Source organism: Xyrauchen texanus, chromosome 47, assembly GCF_025860055.1.
Source record: "Xyrauchen texanus isolate HMW12.3.18 chromosome 47, RBS_HiC_50CHRs, whole genome shotgun sequence".
Classification (NCBI taxonomy): Eukaryota; Metazoa; Chordata; class Actinopteri; order Cypriniformes; family Catostomidae; genus Xyrauchen; species Xyrauchen texanus.
The window spans coordinates 14,508,934-14,527,352 of NC_068322.1; the positions used below are offsets into that span (position 1 = coordinate 14,508,934).

At 37.2% G+C, this 18,419-nt stretch overlaps 3 protein-coding genes across 3 annotated transcripts; 2 read left to right on the forward strand and 1 right to left on the reverse strand.

The window, feature by feature from the left end:
* Positions 1–1,172: 1,172 nt before the first annotated feature.
* On the reverse strand, positions 1,173–7,950 carry LOC127638676 (kelch-like protein 42). The gene is made up of 3 exons (XM_052120303.1): positions 6,654–7,950; positions 4,714–4,907; positions 1,173–3,318 (listed from the first exon to the last, which is right to left on the reverse strand). Exons 1-3 carry the CDS (start codon positions 7,418–7,420, stop codon positions 2,861–2,863), a joined length of 1,419 nt encoding a protein of 472 aa, XP_051976263.1. The 5' UTR covers positions 7,421–7,950; the 3' UTR covers positions 1,173–2,860.
* A 78-nt stretch (positions 7,951–8,028) lies between these two features.
* Positions 8,029–10,549, forward strand: LOC127638677 (CWF19-like protein 1). The gene is made up of 3 exons (XM_052120304.1): positions 8,029–9,778; positions 9,898–9,995; positions 10,180–10,549. The coding sequence occupies exons 1-3, from the start codon at positions 9,737–9,739 to the stop codon at positions 10,379–10,381; spliced, it is 342 nt and encodes a 113-aa protein (XP_051976264.1). The 5' UTR covers positions 8,029–9,736; the 3' UTR covers positions 10,382–10,549.
* Positions 10,550–11,354: 805 nt separating this feature from the next.
* On the forward strand, positions 11,355–17,978 carry LOC127638722 (WASH complex subunit 3-like). Its single transcript, XM_052120375.1, has 7 exons — positions 11,355–11,827; positions 11,944–12,042; positions 13,476–13,541; positions 13,632–13,751; positions 14,083–14,199; positions 14,315–14,379; positions 14,472–17,978. Exons 1-7 carry the CDS (start codon positions 11,777–11,779, stop codon positions 14,563–14,565), a joined length of 612 nt encoding a protein of 203 aa, XP_051976335.1. The 5' UTR covers positions 11,355–11,776; the 3' UTR covers positions 14,566–17,978.
* Positions 17,979–18,419: the final 441 nt, after the last annotated feature.

An 18,419-nucleotide genomic window follows, 5' to 3' on the forward strand; every position in this document is an offset into this window, starting at 1 on the left:
TACAGCAGCAGTGAGACATTAAACAGACATCCAAGGGCTTGTTTCATCCCAGCTCTGATTTGCTAGAGATGTTATCATCAGGCCACATGGTGCACAAGAGAAAATCAGTAAAAGCGACACTCCCCTACTGCTCAACCCCCAATTCCCAACCAGTACAAATCATGCTTCTGGCTATTTTAAAAGAGGTCACCATAATACAGATGAATCACTGCACTTTGCTGCTTGTTCTATGTCATTGAAATGCTTCATGTCTTGGCTTTTGTTGGGTTGTAATTAGTATTTATAATGTTATTTTTTGTTTCAATGATGAAATAATCTATTAAATTGCATTTACATTCTATGCCATTCCAGTGATAGGCAGAACTGAGTGTGTGTGGAGGGGACATTATAATTACATTCTGAAGTTCTAGCACCACCAAGTGCCTATTTTATTACAACAAGGCAAACCAGGACCAAAGTAAGATAGATGGTGCTAGCAATGCCAAGGTCATGGGTTCAATTCCCATGGACCAGCCTGAATGCACTTGGATGAAATCCACCTTTAAAAAAAAAGCATCTGCCATATTCAAAAACGTAAATGTAATAACAACAGACAAATAAAAAAAAGAGAGAAAACTCAAAGAAATCAGTAAAACAAAGCTTTTTGTTTGCTTCCCTGAACATTTTTATTTAACTTACAAATGTACATTTTCAAGGCATCTCTGGGAATGCTTAACAACTATTGTCCATTTTGGCTTGGCATATGAAAATAAATCATGTTACTAAACAAAGAGTTTAAGCAAGCTGAAATATAAAGAACTTAACTGTCAAAATAGAGGCTGGCTCCTTTTATTTCAAGATCATTTCAGCTTGTCTCAACAGATCATCTCACTCCTTAACTCAATGGAAAAATACATCACAGCGGTTTAGGTCTTATGGCTTATGTAGTTGTGCTTCATTTGTGCAGTACATTTTAAGACACTTCCCCAGATATATTCGGGATGACATAATTCAAAAAAGACTATTAACAGTGTAATTAAGTCAAGATCAAAAATCAAAGACTTTCCAGGCACAGATTGCACTTAGTCTTGGACTAAAATGATTTTCAGTGATTTATCACTGAAAATCATTTTAGTCCAAGACTAAGTGCAATCTGTGCCTTAATTACACTGTTAATAGTCTTTTTTGAATTATGTCATCCCGAATATATCTGGGGAAGTGTCTTGAAATGTGCTGCACAAATGGTGCAATTTACTTTTGCACACTTGACAATAAAGGGATAGTTCACCCAAAAATGAAAATCCAGTCCAAACCTGAATGACTTTCTTCCTTCTGTGGAAGAGGAGAATTTTTGAAGAAAGTTGCCACTGCTCTTTCCCATAATATGAAGGTAAATTGGGACTGAGGCTTTTAGTCCTTAACATTCTGCCTTTTATCTTCTTTTGTGTTCCACAGAAGAAAGGAAGACATTCAGGATTGAAACAGCATCTGGGCGAGAATATTAATTTTTTGAGCACACTATCCCTTTAATGTCTCATTTGGGGCCTTAATTACCTGTAAAGCCTTCACATTAAAAGGACAGTTCACCCAAAAATGAAAATTCTCTCATCATTTACTCACCCTCATGCTATCCCAGATGTGTATGACTATGTTTGTTCTGCTGAACACAAACATTTTTAGAAAAATATCTCAGCTCTGTTGGTCCTCACAATTGAAGTGAATGGTGACCAGAATGTTGAATCTATAAAAAGCGCATAAAGTTATCATAAATTGATAACTTTATGCGGCTTAAGCAACGAAATGATAGGTGTGGGTGAGAAACAGATCAACATTTATGTAATTTTGTTTACGATAAATGTCCACTTTCATCAGCCCTCCTAAGTGCTCTCTTCTCTCCTAAGAGTTCTTCTTTTGTTTTTTGTGATTTGCATTCTTTGTGATGCATTTATTATTTTCCTGTGCTTTATCCCTGCTTTTTTTGTCTTTCTTCTCCCTGCCCAGTAGGTGGCGATACACACGAAAAATGCAAATCACTAAAAACAGAGGAAGAAAAACTCGGTCCTCTTGCGAATGCACAGAAAAGGGCTGGTGAAAGTGTACATTTATAGTAAAAAAGGACATAAATATTGATTTGTTTCTTACCCACACCCATCATAGCGCTTCTGAAGACATTGATTAAACCACTGGTGTCATATAAATTACTTTTATGCCGACTTTGTGCTTTTTGAAGCTTCAAAGTTCTGATCACTATTCACTTGCATTGTATGTACCAACAGAGCTGAAATACTGTTCTAAAAATCTTCATTTGTGTTCAGCAGATGAAAGAAAGTCAAACATCTGGGATGGCATAAGGGCGAGTAAATGAGAGAATTACCAATTGTGGGTGTGCTATTCCTTGAAGTTGTTTATTTAGCTTAAGTAGCTGTTTTATAGTGTTCTCGTTTCACTTTTGATGCCCTTTTGCCAGCCCTATAAATCCCTTTGCTGCCAGCCGTCACTCATGCATCTGCAATGATATACAGCAATATGAAGTATATTCATGTTAGTTATCATTTAGGTTCTGTACACACATTGCCATTAATATATCCGGTGCAGGTTGTAAATGTTTGGTGCAACTCTCTGTGTTCTATCTCTCCAATGTAAGTTAAAAATATGCTAAAACTGCTTTTGAATACAGTGGTACCTAATAACTAATTATTGAGGCCTTCTTTATCAAATTATTTCACTGATCAAGGTCAAGATGTTGACCTTTATTTTTGAGTACTCATTTAATGTCTGCTGCTGTGAGCCTCTTTGTGCTGGCTGGTCATTCTGACAGAAGAATCTGTGTTTCCAGCAGTCTGCAGTCTTCACCAGATGGCGAGTATGAGCTCAGCTCAGCTCATAGAACATTGGGCAGGTAGAGAGAGCAAAGCAGCATGTTCTGTCCCAAGGTGGGGAAACGTCTAAAACCCTCCCAGGCATCTGAGAAGATGTTGTATTTGAGGAAGACACGATGCTCTATACTGGTGGGCATGATGACGTCTCTGCTCGTGATGTAGATGCCATCATTGTGCAATGTGCAGGTAAGGTTCAGGCCTGACTTGGATGTTTTCTTCTTCAGTTGCAACCATTCACCCGTCTGTACATTGTAGGACTGTATGGTCAGCATGTCCTCTGTCTGGTTCGTCCTCTGCCGACCCATTTCGGCAGGATCTAGCTTATGCGTGTAGCCACCCACCAGAAAGATAGTGTCCTCCACTGAGAGCATCTGCTGTTTGCGCACATGGGCCGAGCAGGAATGGTAGACAGACCATGTGTCCGAAGCAGGGCAGTAGCGCAGCAAGCTGGTGTTCCTATCTTTCAAGTATTGAAAGAGAGAGAAAGACTGAGAGGAAGGAATCTGTTTCTTACAAGAGTAGTATATCATTTAATCAATACTGTATCAATATGAACCCAATTTACTTTCATAATACACAACCCTGCTCTTATTGTGCACTATTGTGAAAAAAAAAAAATGTGTAAATCAAAATATAAGAACTTGCTTAGGGGGGCCCTGGGTAGCTCAGTGAGTAAAGATGCTGACTACCACACCTAGTGTCACAAGTTCGAATTCCAGGGCGTGCTGAGTGACTCCAGCCAGGTCTCCCAAGCAACCAAATTGGCCTGGTTGCTAGGGAGGTTAGAGTTACATGGGGTAACCTTCCTGTGGTCGCTATAATGTGGTTCACTCTCGGTGGGGCGCATGGTGAGTTGTGTGTGGATGCTGTGGAGAATAGCGTGAAGCCTACACACACGCTAGGTCTCCGCTGTAACATGCTCAACAAGCCACGTGATAAGATGCGCGGGTTGACGGTCTCAGATGCGGAAGCAACTGAGATTCGTCCTCCACCACCCGTATTGAGGCGAGTCACTACGCCACCATGAGGACTTAGAGAGAATTGGGAATTGGGTATTCCAAATTGGGGAGAAAAAGAATATATACTTGCTTAGGCTCTGAAATGACTTTCCTTTTCAGGTGACCACTAAAGGCACAGAAATTGTTCACTTCACCTTTTAAGGAATAGATCACCCAAAAATGAAAATTCTCTCACCGTTTACTCACCCTCATGATATCCCAGATGTGTATGACTTTCTTTCATCTGATGAACTCAAATTAAGATTTTATAAAAATTTCTCAGCTCTTTTGGTCCATACAATGCAAGTGAATGGGTGCCAAAATTTTGATTAAAAAATCACATTAGTCAGTATTAAAACTCCAGTGGTTAAATCAATGTCTTCAGAAGTGATATGATTGGTGTGGGTGAGAAACAGATTGATATTTAAGTCCTTTTGTTAATATAAATTCTTCACCATGCTCTGTCAAGCTCCACTTTAACTTTCACATTATTCTTCTTGTGTATTTGGTTATTCATAATCTTCATGCATATCGCCCCCTACTGGGCAATGAGAAGAATTTCTAGCAAAAAAAAGTCTTAAAAATGTATCTATTTCTCACCCACACCTATAATAACACTTCTGAAGACACTGATTAAACCACTCGAGTCATATGGATTATTTTTATGATTTTATTTTGGAGCGTAGAAATTTTGGCACCCGTTCACTTGCATTGTATGGAACAACAGAGCTGAAATAATAATTTTTGGGTAAACTACCCCTTTAAAGTTGTGGTTATTATGTCTTATGCAACACTGGCCTGCGTGTTGTGTATTAACCTATCTCTTGGTGTTTATAGAGACGGTTTGAAAAACACACCTCTGGAGGTATAACCACCCATGACGTAGATCATGCCCTGGCACTCACAGGCAGAGAATTCAGCCAGAGGGTCAGGCAGAGAGGCCACACATGTCCAACAGTCCTGCTCTGGACTGTAGCACTCCACTGTACCCAGACAATGGCCTCCAACCGCATACAGTTTTCCACTTACGGCCAAGAGCTTGAAGTTGGATCTGGGCTCAAAACAAAAAACACTTACAGTATTGGCTGAATCCTATTAAACCTGCAAGAAAATATCCTGGTCATTATTAACTCCAAATCAATAATAAACAAATACATTAATGGTCCTAAAATTAGTCTTCATCTTCTTATATTTATATACAGTATATATTCCATACCTTTCCCCCAATTTTTATTACTGCAACACATCCATATATTTTACTTTTACTATTCCCATTGTTTTCAATGATAATTCTCATTACCATAACGCACCCATTTTTTTAACTGTATTTTTACTGTATTAGAGTAAAACATAAGAAATCATATAAATATAATAGGCCTAGCTTTTTAGTTTTTGGCTTTTTTGTTCAGTGCAAGGGAATACCAAAAGGGTAATATACCCAGTGTTGGGGAGTAACGGAATACATGTAACAAGATTGCATATTTAAAATACAAAATATAAGTAACTGTATTTCACTATAGTTACAGTTGAAATCATTGGTAATTAGAATACAGTTACATTCAAAAAGTATTTGATTAACTGAAGAGATTAATTAGAATTTTATTTTCATTTGTTTCATTTAATATTTAGTCCTTTCAGATGGAAAACATTTATACATATAAATGATGCGATCTAAAGTGAATTTGAACAGCGGTGAAACACTTTCTTATGATGTGTTACATTCATACGAGCAGACAGAGAAGTACATTTGAAGTAAGTTTGGAGCAGAAGAAATAGAAAAAACTGTCAGCTTTACGCTAAGCTAAAATGCTAATTCTAGCCATTTTACATGCACATGTCAACAGCACAATCTTATTTTTATCAAGAAAATTCATGTTTTTTATTGTTTTCCTGTAAAAATATCTAAAAATCCTTAAAACAAGATCAGTTTGATTTATCTTTAGAAACAGCACTGCATAAGATATTTAGGTTTTTCAGAGAATGTATATTTAACATGCATTTTGCATTACTGTACTGGCAGAGTTTTTATAATAAAAACAAGTGAAAATTATATTTACTATACTATATTTAGAATACGTTACTAACCTTGAGTAATCTAAAAGAATATGTTATATTTTACAGAATGTATTCTGTAATCTGTAGTGGAATACAGTTCAAATGTAACCTTCCCAACCCTGAATATACCGTAACATTCCAGACGTTTTGCTTTTACCATTTCCATTGTTTTCATTGATGGCAAATATAGATACAGCAAAAAAAGAAAAAATGTGCTGTTGTACATTTCTTTTTTTATTATTAATGGAAAAGCATTATGACATTTTCAGTTGAAATAATATATAATTTATTAATGTTGCTGACAGTCGGTAATGAGAATATTATAATTTACCTTTTTTTTTCTCTTCACATTGTGGACATGAGAATTGGGGTGTAAAAGTTGCATAACTGTCATCTTTGTCGTCACTTTTGTAATATATCTTTTATACTGATTGTGTTATGGTTATGAGAATCATCATTGAAAACAATGTGAATTGTAAAAGCAAAACGTCAGGACGTGTTACGGTAATTACAATTGTTGGATTAGATGTAAAAAAAAATCGTAATGCTCCTAAAGGGCCTTCATTTCTGTATCCATAATATAATTTATAATTTGTTGCTTTTGATTTTGGAGTAAAGTAGGACCAGGGCATTTTTTAATAGGGTTCGTGAGAATTACACTATTGGTATTCCCTTGCACTGGGGAAAAAAAGAAAAGAAAACAAGCCCAAAGTTGGCCTATAGCTTAATACACAACCCCTACCTCTTCTGGTTCAAGGGTGCCACATTATTCCACTCATTCTTGCAGGGGTTGTAGCAATGGGCAACAGATATCTCTTGACTTGCCATTCTGTACCCACCAACAACGAACAGGTAGTTGTCCAGAACAGCAGATCCATAACCTCTGACATTGGTCATGTCTGGAGGAAGACTGTTGGCCAGAGGTTTCCAGCGTTGCTCTAGTTCATCATACCTCAACATGGACCACGGTTCATCCTGATTGGCCAGATCTAGACAGGTATAAGTGAAGTCCCCTAATGCAACTAAAGTGGCCGTGCCTTTCATGCGCATGTCTCTGATTTGATCCCGGAGAGGAGCTGGCAACATCCAAAACTCTGGCCTGCGCAGTATCGGATGGTAATAGCAGCACATGAATTTTAAGCACGCATTTCTCAAATCATGCGTCCCGTACAGTTCCGAGAGTTTGAAGAGGTCCACGCAGTTGTCTTGTCTGATTTCCAACAGGAGCAGTTTTAAAATCGACGTGACTTGCAGAAACGATGCTGTTTCGATGAGGTCCTCCAGTGTTTCGTTGGTCACCTGAACTTTGGAGGTGTTGATGAACTCCAGCACGAGCTCGAGTCCCGGTCCGCTCAGTCCCTGTAGCTGCACCGAATCCTCCGCGGACTCGCGCATGCCTGAGCTGTACAGCGCGCGGAAGTAATCGCTCTTCTCGATCAGTTTGCTTTTACTCACATTAAACGTTTTGTCATCCGTGACAATCTCTATAATCTGCTCCGGCGATGTCATATCTGCTGTTCTGTGATCAGTGACGCTGCGGCAGTAGATATTCTGCTGATGTTTCTCCAGAGAGGAGTTTCATCCACCGACGCCTAAGTCTAAATATGGAAATGCTCAGCGCGTAGATTCAAACGCATTTGACTTGCAGCTCATGTGCATGTTTATATGCGTTCATAAACAACGATGTCCTTTGAAAACAAGGTCTGCACTGCAGACGTAAACAAACGGAAGGTCGGGTACCTATCCTGAAATTAATAAATAGTGCTTTACAAACTCATCTGCTTGTTTGCATTTGTAGAATTTGTCTGGTTTGTACAATCCACCAAGTCACTTCGTGCATCTGTCACTGATCGATTGCCATTATTGTATGCAGAGATCACGATTATGGTTAGAAAGATGACGTTTTGTTTTCGTTTAGAAAAATTGTGCAAGTCAAGTTTTCACATGTAAATCGGTCCCTGTTCTGGCCTTGCGTCACGCTGTGTCATGTTCGCACAACTTTTGCGCAGAGGTTTTTGTATGTACGTATAAAAACTTTACCATAAATCATATGCATACACAATTTTATGTACTTTAAACAAATACATTTTAGCTTACAAATAATACAGAGTTTGTACAACTTAGAAACCTACCGCTTGAGGAAACATTGCGAATAACATGCGCATACTTGAAGCGCTTGATACATTTTTACTGCGTCACCCTTGTTTTGCTTCCTGAGAGAAGAAAAGTATCGTTTCAGTTTTGTCATTTATGTTCTCGTGTTTAAAAATCCCATTTTGTATCTGGCATTTTGTGTGCAACGTATTTGATATTGTATGACTCCAAAAGCATAATCATCGTTTCACCTAGACGGATATATTTTTATTTTAAAGGGCGGCCGAAATTATCTGCTCCCTGTTTCCTCACACGAGACAGTAAGGCAATCGTGCATCAGTGCAGCAACATTTTTGAGATGCACACCCTTAGAAACCAATCACAGTACTTTTATTTTATTATGTTCATAATGTCGTGTTAAAGGCTCGTCGTGCTTATTATATTGTATAGTGTATTGTTATTATAGTTTTTATTTAATTTTTTTAATTACCTTGCACCTTATTTTAATTCTATTTTTATTGTTATTTGCTACTATTTTATTATTATTATTTGTCTTGTCATTATCTGTTTTGTGTATTAATGCTTTGGCAATATTGTATGTAAACAATCATGCCAATAAATTACTTTAAATTTAATAGAGAGAGAGAGAGAGAGAGAGAGAGAGAGAGAGAGAGAGAGAGAGTGTGTGTGAGAGAGAGAGAGAGTGTGTGTGTGTGTGATTGTGTTAGTTGTCTCCTGACATCAATACATTTGTAATATGTAATAACAGGCAATTCATGTGAGTGTTTGTATCACCCTCTTCTTTTAAATCCCGGATCAGATGACAGAGTAGAAGATTTAACTGGTTTGCTATTGGTTTTCAGTTGTTACTTTGGGTTGATGAGCCTTTTTTTGTATTATTATTTCACCTGAGGCAGGTGCAGAATGGGAGGCATACAAATCTTTTTTTTTCATGGGGTTTAAATTGCATTTCTTTTATCATGCCATCACGATTATGCGTTTTGTTTACACAACGTAAATATTTACATGTTACGATGGTTTTTATTGTTATAAAGTCAGGTTTTTTATATTTTGCCGTTATGGCATGTACCACTACAGGATTTATCGACGTTACATGTTCATGACAATGCGGTGTAATATTGGCTATAAATTTAATCAGATAAGGTTTGTAAGTAATTTTATCACACTAAAATCATTTTAACAATGTTTACATCTTTTATAGGGATGTTAATGATTAACCATAAATCGATTAATCCTTGTAAATAATTTGATCGATTAAGCTTATCGATCGTCAATTAGTTTCAGCACAAATTTGTTCAGTAATCATGCAATCAGACGTTGAGATAAGTCTGTCTATACAGTCATCCGCCGCTAGAGGGCACTTGGCACTGCATGTCACTTCTTATCCAAAACAAGTGCACACCCATGATCAGAGATGAAGCGGGCTCAATGTAGGAGCGTTTAATGTTTTCTGCACACACCATGATAGTGTGTTAAATACAACATAACAGCAAGCACTGTAATTATCCTTCTTTCATCCTATATTTTAGGGATTTGTTCCCGATGTTTACCAAAAACATGATTTCCCATTTTAGTCCTTATGAGAAAGTAATGCGTAACAAGTTTCCAGGAAAGCTCTCTTGTCATCCTCAAGTAGTTCTGGTTCCCATGGAGAAGTGTAGTACAGAGGACTTCAAGGAGACTTTCATGACACAAGCTCAAGAGTAGTAGATGGAACTGGTGGAGATTCCAGCTCACACAGAACTCAAGCAGGTACAGCGGCTGCTGCCTCCAACTATCTCTTAGTTCAGATAAATTGTCCTGTTGAGACTACAAGGGTATGCTGAATGCCTAAAGATGCATTGTAAGTAACCGTAATCCCTCAAATCTAGATTGCTCCTCCAGAAACGCACTACATTTTTGTGGAGCTGGATACAGACGAGAAGCTGTTTTATCGATTGAAGAAACAATTCCCTCTACAGTTTGGCAGGTATTTGTTACTCCTGTACAGTTTGTCAATAGGGGCTGGTGGCCATTCTTAAATAGTGTTTCAATAGTGCTTACATTAGTTAAGGTATAATTATCAGAGTGCTGAAACATTTTGCATACCTGTCTGATAATGCTTTGTGTCCACATGCCATAAATAATTTGTGTGCTTGTGTGTGCACCCTCAGGGAAGTGTTAGCAATTGAAGCAGTGTTGAACATCCCCATGCGTGCTGACTGGAGAGAGTGTAAATGCGCAAGGGAAGAGGAAGAGGATCTGACCAAACACATCCATTCTGACTTCAGCCCTTCGACCTTGTCATCGATGTTTAAGTACATTTCAGGTACATCCAACTTAAACCCTTCATGTTCATGTGCAAAACCTTCATGAACCTTCTTAATAAGGTCATTATGATGTCTGAGTAAAGTGTCCATAATGTTTTTGTTTTTTTAATTTAATATTGTTTACTTTTTATGCTTTTAAAATATTGCGCAATGGACACTTTTCCTCATTTTTTTGCACAGTGTTCAAGAGATGTGCTTTGTTTTTAAATTGAGGATTGGCAATGTATGAATTATGTGTGAAATGTGTTTTGTGATTAATTAAAGTGATTTGTTCAAGTTTGTAATCTCAACTTTTTTTCTTGTGGTATAATATACAGTGTGGTGTAAGTGCTCTGCTGATATGGTTGTTCTTTTTTTCTTTTCTTTTTTGGTCTATGGTAGGAATGGGCAGGTTAATCTGCTTTGTTGCTAAAATCTAAGCTAACGTTTCCAGATGTTTGCATTTAGAGCATCTGCACTCTCTTAAACCAAAGGATTACCATAGAAATCATATGCTCAGACCGCTTATGAAGACTATGAATCTACTGCTTCTAGTCTAGTTACATGGTATGTTGAATATGTGGTTTTGTACATAATGCAATACATATTATTTAAATGTTTAAAAAGGAATAGAAATAAACACGTGCGTGTCATACGATTATTTATATAAAAAAACTAATATTCCGGGTTCAAATTAAATGATGCTCAATGAACAACATTTGTGGCACAATGTTGTGTACCACACAAATAATTTCAGCATGTCCCTTTAAAAAAAAAAAAAAAAAAAAAGGTTACAGTGAGGCAATTAATGGTAGTGAATGGGGCCAATTTGTAAACATTAAACTACTCACTGTTTCAAAAGTATAGCTACAAGACCTAAACATTATGCATTTTAGTGTGATAAAATCACTTGCTAACATTTTCTGTATAAAGTTATATATAATTTAAAACTTTGTTGCCATGACAATGTAAATGCCTAAAACTGCTGCAAAACACGATTTAAGCGATTTTACAGCTCAAATAATACGCAAGTTTTAACAAAATAATTGTGTTTTTATAAAACTGTATAAGCTTTAGATTTCTGCCTTTGAACCCTCCAAACATTGGCCCCATTCACTTTTATTGTAAATGTCTCACTGTATCCACAAATGATCACTTCAAAAAATATTCATTAGTTTTTTGCTGAGGAAAGAAAGTCATACACATCTGGGATGGCATGAGGGTGAGTGAATGATGTAAGAATTTTTTATTTATTTTGTGAACTATCTCTTTAAAACACTTTTTTTTTGTATCTCACCGGATAAGGACTTTTATTATTTTACAGTTTTGCACTGAAGTCACGTGAGGAGTTATTTTCACATTTAAAGTGGTGCATTTGTTGCACTGTGCCGATTAATTATACGGTTAAAGCGTAAAAAAATCATCGTGCCTGGGGAAATTTAATAACAGCAGTGTGGTTGACATGGACGAGGACGGGTTACCCATAGTGGGATCTGGAATAGATCTTACTAAGGTGAGTTTGATGTCGCAATATCAGCTGCAGCTCACATGATTGTTTCCCTCTTGAGTTTCACAGATAGGCATTAAACAAATTATATTTAATAGTAAAAAAAATTACTTATGTTTAAGGTTCCAGCCATTCAACAGCGCCGAATTGTGGCTTTCCTCAACCAGTTCATCGTTCACACGGTCAGATTCTTGAACCGGTTTTCTACTGTCTGTGAGGAGGTATACTCATATGTCATCACATCACTCCTGAGCAGAACGCGTCCTCCGGGAATTCCAGGACATATGTCCCTCTTTACCATATAAGGCATTTCCTGGAGCCAAATTCTGTACAAATACAATATGTACACTGCTGGCCAAAAGTTTGGAATAATGTACATATTTTGCTGTTTTGGAAGGAAATTGGTACTTTAATTCACCAAAGTGACATTCAGCTGATCACAAAGTATAGTCATGACATTACTGATGTTAAAAAGTTATTTTTGATCAAATCTAGACAGGCCCCATTTCCAGCAGCCATCACTCCAACACCTTATCCTTGGGTAATCATGCTAAATTGCTAATTTGGTACTAGAAAATCACTTGCCATTATATCAAACACAGTTCAAAGCTATTTGGTTCATTAAATGAAGCTTAACGTTGTCTTTGTGTTTGTTTTTGAGTTGCTAAAGTATGTAATAGACTGACATGTCTTAAGGTCCATATTAGGTCAAAAATGGCAGAAAAGAAACAGCTTTCTCTAGAAACTCATCAGTCAATCGTTGTTTTGAGGAATGAAGGCTGTACAATGCTTGAAATTGCCAAAAACAAAACTGAAGAACTGAAGACAAATATGTACACTACAGTCTTCAAAGACAAATGACAACTGGCTCTAACAAGGACAGAAAGAGATGTACAACTAAACAAGAGGATAAGTACATCAGAGTCTCTAGTTTGAGAAATAGACGCCTCACATGTCCTCAGCTGACAGCTTCATTGAATTCTACCCGCTCAACACCAGTTTCATGTACAACAGTAAAGAGAAGACTCAGGAGGCCTTATGGGAAGAATTGCAAAGAAAAAGCCACTTTTGAAACACAAAAAGAAAAGGTTAGAGTGGGCAAAGAAACACAGACATTGGACAACAGATAATTGGAAAAGAGTGTTATGGATCTTAACCCCATTGAGTTTTGTGGGATCAGCTAGACTGTAAGGTGTGTGAGAAGTGCCCGACAAGACAGACACATCTATAGCAAGTGCTACAGGAAGTGTGGGGTGAAATGTCATCTGAGTATCTGGACAAACTGACAGCTAGAATGCCAAAGATCTGCAAAGCTGTCATTGCTGCATCTGGAGGACTTTTTATATCGGACTATGCATTTGACAGAATGCCACTTTGGTGAATAAAAGTACCAATTTCTTTCCATAAGAGCAAAATCTGTACATTATTCCAAACTTTTGGCCACCAGTGTGTGTGTGTGTGTGTGTGTGTGTGTATGTATATGTATATATATATTTACACACATATATTCACATATATAAATATACAAAATTATTTATTTTCTAATTTAACATACCGGTAGTCATTTTTCATTTCATACAGTAATTTTGCTAGTCTGTCAAAAAGAAATAAATACAATTCAGTACTAATGACACGATGGAGTCTGTTTTGACAGAAACTGGCTTCATTATCGCTACGAATCCAGCAAATTGAGACCACACTCAGCATTTTGGAAGCAAAGGTAACTCCATACCAGCATTGCCTCATAAACTCACACTCATTTTAGATTATTTCTGTTGATCACATAAAAAATTGGTATATGAACTTGCAGTTGGCCTCTATCCCCGGTTTGGAAGAAGTGACAGTGGATGGAGTGAGACCATCTGCAGAAACTAATGGTCCCAGAGTGGATGGCAGTCATGGCGTAGTCTCCACGGCTCCTTCTCGAGAAGTAACATCTTTATTAAAATTTGTACTGGGATCATTTATAGTCAGCATCATCGTAAAATAAACCCTGACTGTAAAAAAATAAAAAGAAATAGTCATTAAATATTTATTTTAGTTTAAATGAATCGATTTACTTGTCGTGAAGGAAATTATTTGCCTGGTACAGTTTAGTGGTCATTATTCAACAATATTTGACTGCAGAAATGAGAGTTGCATGCAGAACAATGATACAATTTAAATGTATTACACATACTGATATGGAAGTCATTAACACTCAATCTTTCGTTATCAATGCAGATTATTGTTTGACATAAAATCAACCTTTGTAATTTCAGGCAACTCAGGAAGTACAGGGGGTCCCTCTGGAGCCAAAAGCAGAGGCACTGGCGGAAAATGTGATGACTGTAGCCAAAGACCCGCGATATGCTAGATATCTGAAAATGGTGCACGTGGTATGTGTTTCTCCTGTGATTATTCTTCTAAAGAGGAGACCTATTGCCATGGTGCTTATGTCTAATGCCATGTGAAAATGGACTAGAAAATGTAATATTTTGCTTTGTTACACAGGGTGTTCCAGTCATGGCTATTAAAAATAAGATGGTATTGGATGGTTTGGACCCCAGTTTGCTTGAGTAAGTGTTTTCTGCATTTGCATGATTTGTGTGACTACTGCAAGTTGTGTTGTAGCTCATATAGTTATTTATTTTTGTATATTCTTCTCTAGTACTCCTGATGCACCTGTTCCAGATGATGTCAAAAAAGGGGCAGATGAGCAAGATGATGACAGCTCAGGCAGTGAATCATCATTCAGCGACTGATTGGTCCCTCCCCCAGGCTAACGAACTTTGTATTGGACCGGCCTGGAAAGGCCGTCATGTACATTGCTCTTGTCAAAGCGGGGTAAATGCACTTTAATGTTCCTTACATGGGACAGACAAGCTGCCATCATTAGACTGTGTGTGTGTATTTGGGTTAGATAATGCTGTGACACTCTAGTGAGGGTTCTATGGTTGTTACATCTCAGAGAGAGCATACCAGACATACTGCCCCTGATAGTGGTGGCTTCTGAAAGCAGCTGCATACTGGGTGGGATTTATTTTATAATTAGTCTTAAATTTACTTAAGTGCTACTCTTATTCAAGTAGCATGCCTAAAATGTATATCTAATAACAATAAATGATACCAGTGACTGTATTTTATTAAATAGACACAAGCTGCCTTGAAACTATGTTCGGAAGTTGATATGAAAACTGTAATTCAGTGTTCAATGTTCATATCGGATTGATTGAGTTTTGATTTTTGTAAATTAATCTTCCATTGCTATTGGAGCACATTTTAGAAATGAGACAAAAATAATTTTTACAAATTACCTAATTTTCTTTAAAAATAAAGCAAAACTCTGGGTTACAGTGAAGCACTTCCAATGGAAGTGGATGTGGCCAATCTGTAAACGTTAAAATACTCACTGTTTCAAAAGTATAGCCATAAGATGTAAACAACATGTGTGTTAAAATGAGTTATGTGTGATAAAATTGCTTGCAAACCTTTTCTGTGTAAACAAAGCCAATTTTAAAACTTCGTTGCCATGATGGCGTAACGACGTAAACCATAAAACAACCGTAAAATGACAATTTAAACAACTTTACAGCTTATAAAATAGTTCTTATATAAAAGTGCTTATATAAAATTATATTCTTCACATTTCCTTTTAAACCCTACAAAAATCAGCCCCCATTCACTTCCATTGTAAGTGCCTCACTGTAACCTCCATTTTTCTTTTTTTTTCAAAGAAAAGGATGGACAAGTTGAAATATTACATAGAATAATTATGCCACATATACTGTTCAAAAAGGTGCATTCAGGCTTTTTTCCCCATTAAAAGGTTTTACTCCTAAAGAAATTAATTGTAATTTTGAAATGTATGTTTAAAATCTTGACCACTCACATGAGATGAAGACTCCAGTCATGTCAGTAACCTTATAAAAGCTGATTTATTATACATGGGGCGCCCTCATTGAAGCTTCCATTTTAGAATCACATGACCAGCTGAATACATTTACATTTATGCATTTGGCAGACGCTTTGGATAAAAGCGACTTACAGTGCAATTATTACAGGGACAATCCCCCCTGGAGCTAAGTGTCTTGCTCAAGGACACAATGGTGGTGGCCGTGGGGTTAGAACCAGCAACCTTCTGATTAACACCCTGTGCTTTAGCCACAGCAACAACTTACATTTATATAGCGCTTTTCTCAAACTCAAAGCGCTTTACATAGTATAGGAGGGAATCTCCTCAACCACCACCATTGTGCAGCATCCACCTGGATGATGTGACGGCAGCCATAGTGCGCCAGAACGCCCACCACACACCAGCTATTGGTGGAGAGGAGATGGTAGAGTGATGTAGCCAATTCAGGGATGGAGATTATTTGGAGGCCATGATAGATAGGGGCCAATGGGGGAATTTGGCCAGGACACCGGGGTTAAACCCCTACTCTTTACGAGAAAGTGTCCTAGGGATTTTTAATGACCCCAGAGAGTCAGGACCTCGGTTTAACGTCCCATCCAAAAGACGGTGCTTTTTTTACAGTATAGTGTCCCCGTCACTATACTGGGGCATTAGGACCCACACAGACCATAGGGTGAGCACCCCCTGCTGGCCTCCCTAATACCTCTTCCAGCAGCAACCTTGGTTTTCCCCAGGAGGTCTCCCATCCAGGTACTGGCCAGGCTCAACCCTGCTTAGCTTTAGTGGGCAACCAGGCAATAGCTGCAGGGTGATATGGCAGCAGCACTGAGTACTACTTGTTTTCAGTAACCGTCTTATTATTGGACACATTCACTCTTGGATTAAATTAATCTTGACTGATTGTGAATAGTGAATTTCTACAATGGCATCTGTAACTGAAAACTATTAGTTTTGAATGATGCTGCATCCACACCACTAGGTGCCACTGTAAGTCCAAGATGACACGAAAAAAAAGATACTGAGTGCACCTTTAACTTGTGTTGAACCCGAAAACTTTCCTTTAAATATACACCACAATTACAGTCAATGAAAGCAATTGCCATTCCCCTTCACTTGTGTCTATTACACTTCAAATTTGGCATCATCATCATCATGTGCTTTTATTTCACAATTACAAAATCAGAGCACACTGAAGCAACTGACATACATTCAGATTGCATTGAATAAAGTGGGAGGGTAAAACACACCTGTGGTTCACTCTCAGCTTCATTTAATTATCACTTCGAATAATTATAGGGCAAAAGAAAAATAATCAACAGAGCATGATATTAAAAATATGCAATGATTGATTTACACAGTAATAAATGCAAACATATGTGAGGCATTTTAAATGTCCTTAATTTTATTTTTTTTGTCTTGATCGTTTATTAAATGCTTTTATAAAATGAAAATAATTATCAAGCAGCTTTCTAAATTTCTTGCCCTTAAATGGTTAGAGTACAGTATATTACAGTTCAAGTACATGATTTATACCTCTTTACAAAACCATGAATTCATCTCTAAAATCGACTAATTAAAGAACAAGCTTTAAAAATAAACACCACAAGTGACTACAAGGTACATTGTAAGACCTTTCAAAGTTTGAAAAGGTAATATGTTGTATAAAAATATAATTCTGTTAAAATGCACCAAATCAGTAGAGCATAATTCATTCTGTAACACAGTATGATGTTGGTAATGAAATATCTATTAAATTAACGGTCAGTCTCAAAGTGAATTGCTGCAGGAAGAAGTAAAATAAAGATTCATGTGAGACGTTGCACTAATACAAATTTCAGCATAACCAATGTAATTGTGATTAGAAATAAATGAAAAAACAATGACACCAAAAAACAATGTTTGATGTACACACCTGGAACTCTTGGATGTACGTTAAGAAGAAGAAAACGAAACTGAAGGTAGTGATCCATTCGCACGCAGCACTTACAATATGAAGTGTGTAACACTTCAGGAGTAGGGAAAAAAATAAAAAACCCAGCAAGTTTAAACATACCTCAGCACTGCTCTTATAGTTGCATCCTCTGGTTTTGGTGTTTAAAAGTTTGGTTAATGGCAAATGCAATTAAAACAAATTTGAAATAAATGGTCTACCTTATTGCCACTGTTCCAATGAAGTTTGACAGTAACTGCACAGAAAATGGCTGGAAAGAGATGTTCAATTAAATCTACTTTATCTATAATAAAAGTGATTGTTCACAGGAATTTGTAATTTTTTTCCCCCTTTTTCTCCCAATTTGGCATGCCCAATTCCCAATGTGCTTTAAAATCCTTGTGGTGGCGTAGTGACAAATCCCAGCTGCCTCTGCGTCCGAGAATGTCAACCCGCCCATCTTATCACTCGGCTTGTTGAGTGCGGTGCCATGGAGACATATTATAGATTAATCGGTTTTATCAATTAATCGTGGCGAAAGTTGCTTATTAGAACTATCATTATCTGCAAAAATCTAGCCTATGCGATTATCATTTTGTCTTTTCAAAATAATAGTCCCCAGTGTATTTGTTTTTTTTTATACTTAAAAGTCCTGCTTTATGCACCAAATCTTTGGTTGGGATTTTGGTTGAACAATAAACTGCATCTAAGATTTTATTCATTTAGGACTCTTTGTCATATAAGGAAAGAATAAGAATTGTTTTTGACATTCT

Coding starts and splice junctions, on each gene's coding strand:
- LOC127638722 (XM_052120375.1), top strand. CDS start 11,777: ATGGACGAGGACGGGTTACCCATAGTGGGATCTGGAATAGATCTTACT. Junction 12,043..13,475: donor TTTCTACTGTCTGTGAGGAG/GTATACTCATAT, acceptor CTGTTTTGACAG/AAACTGGCTTCATTATCGCT. Junction 14,380..14,471: donor TTGGACCCCAGTTTGCTTGA/GTAAGTGTTTTC, acceptor ATTCTTCTCTAG/TACTCCTGATGCACCTGTTC.
- LOC127638677 (XM_052120304.1), top strand. CDS start 9,737: ATGGAACTGGTGGAGATTCCAGCTCACACAGAACTCAAGCAG. Junction 9,779..9,897: donor CTCACACAGAACTCAAGCAG/GTACAGCGGCTG, acceptor CCTCAAATCTAG/ATTGCTCCTCCAGAAACGCA. Junction 9,996..10,179: donor TTCCCTCTACAGTTTGGCAG/GTATTTGTTACT, acceptor GTGCACCCTCAG/GGAAGTGTTAGCAATTGAAG.
- LOC127638676 (XM_052120303.1), bottom strand. CDS start 7,420: ATGACATCGCCGGAGCAGATTATAGAGATTGTCACGGATGACAAAACG. Junction 4,908..6,653: donor GCACCCTTGAACCAGAAGAG/GTAGGGGTTGTG, acceptor TTTTGAGCCCAG/ATCCAACTTCAAGCTCTTGG. Junction 3,319..4,713: donor GGGTGGTTATACCTCCAGAG/GTGTGTTTTTCA, acceptor AATACTTGAAAG/ATAGGAACACCAGCTTGCTG.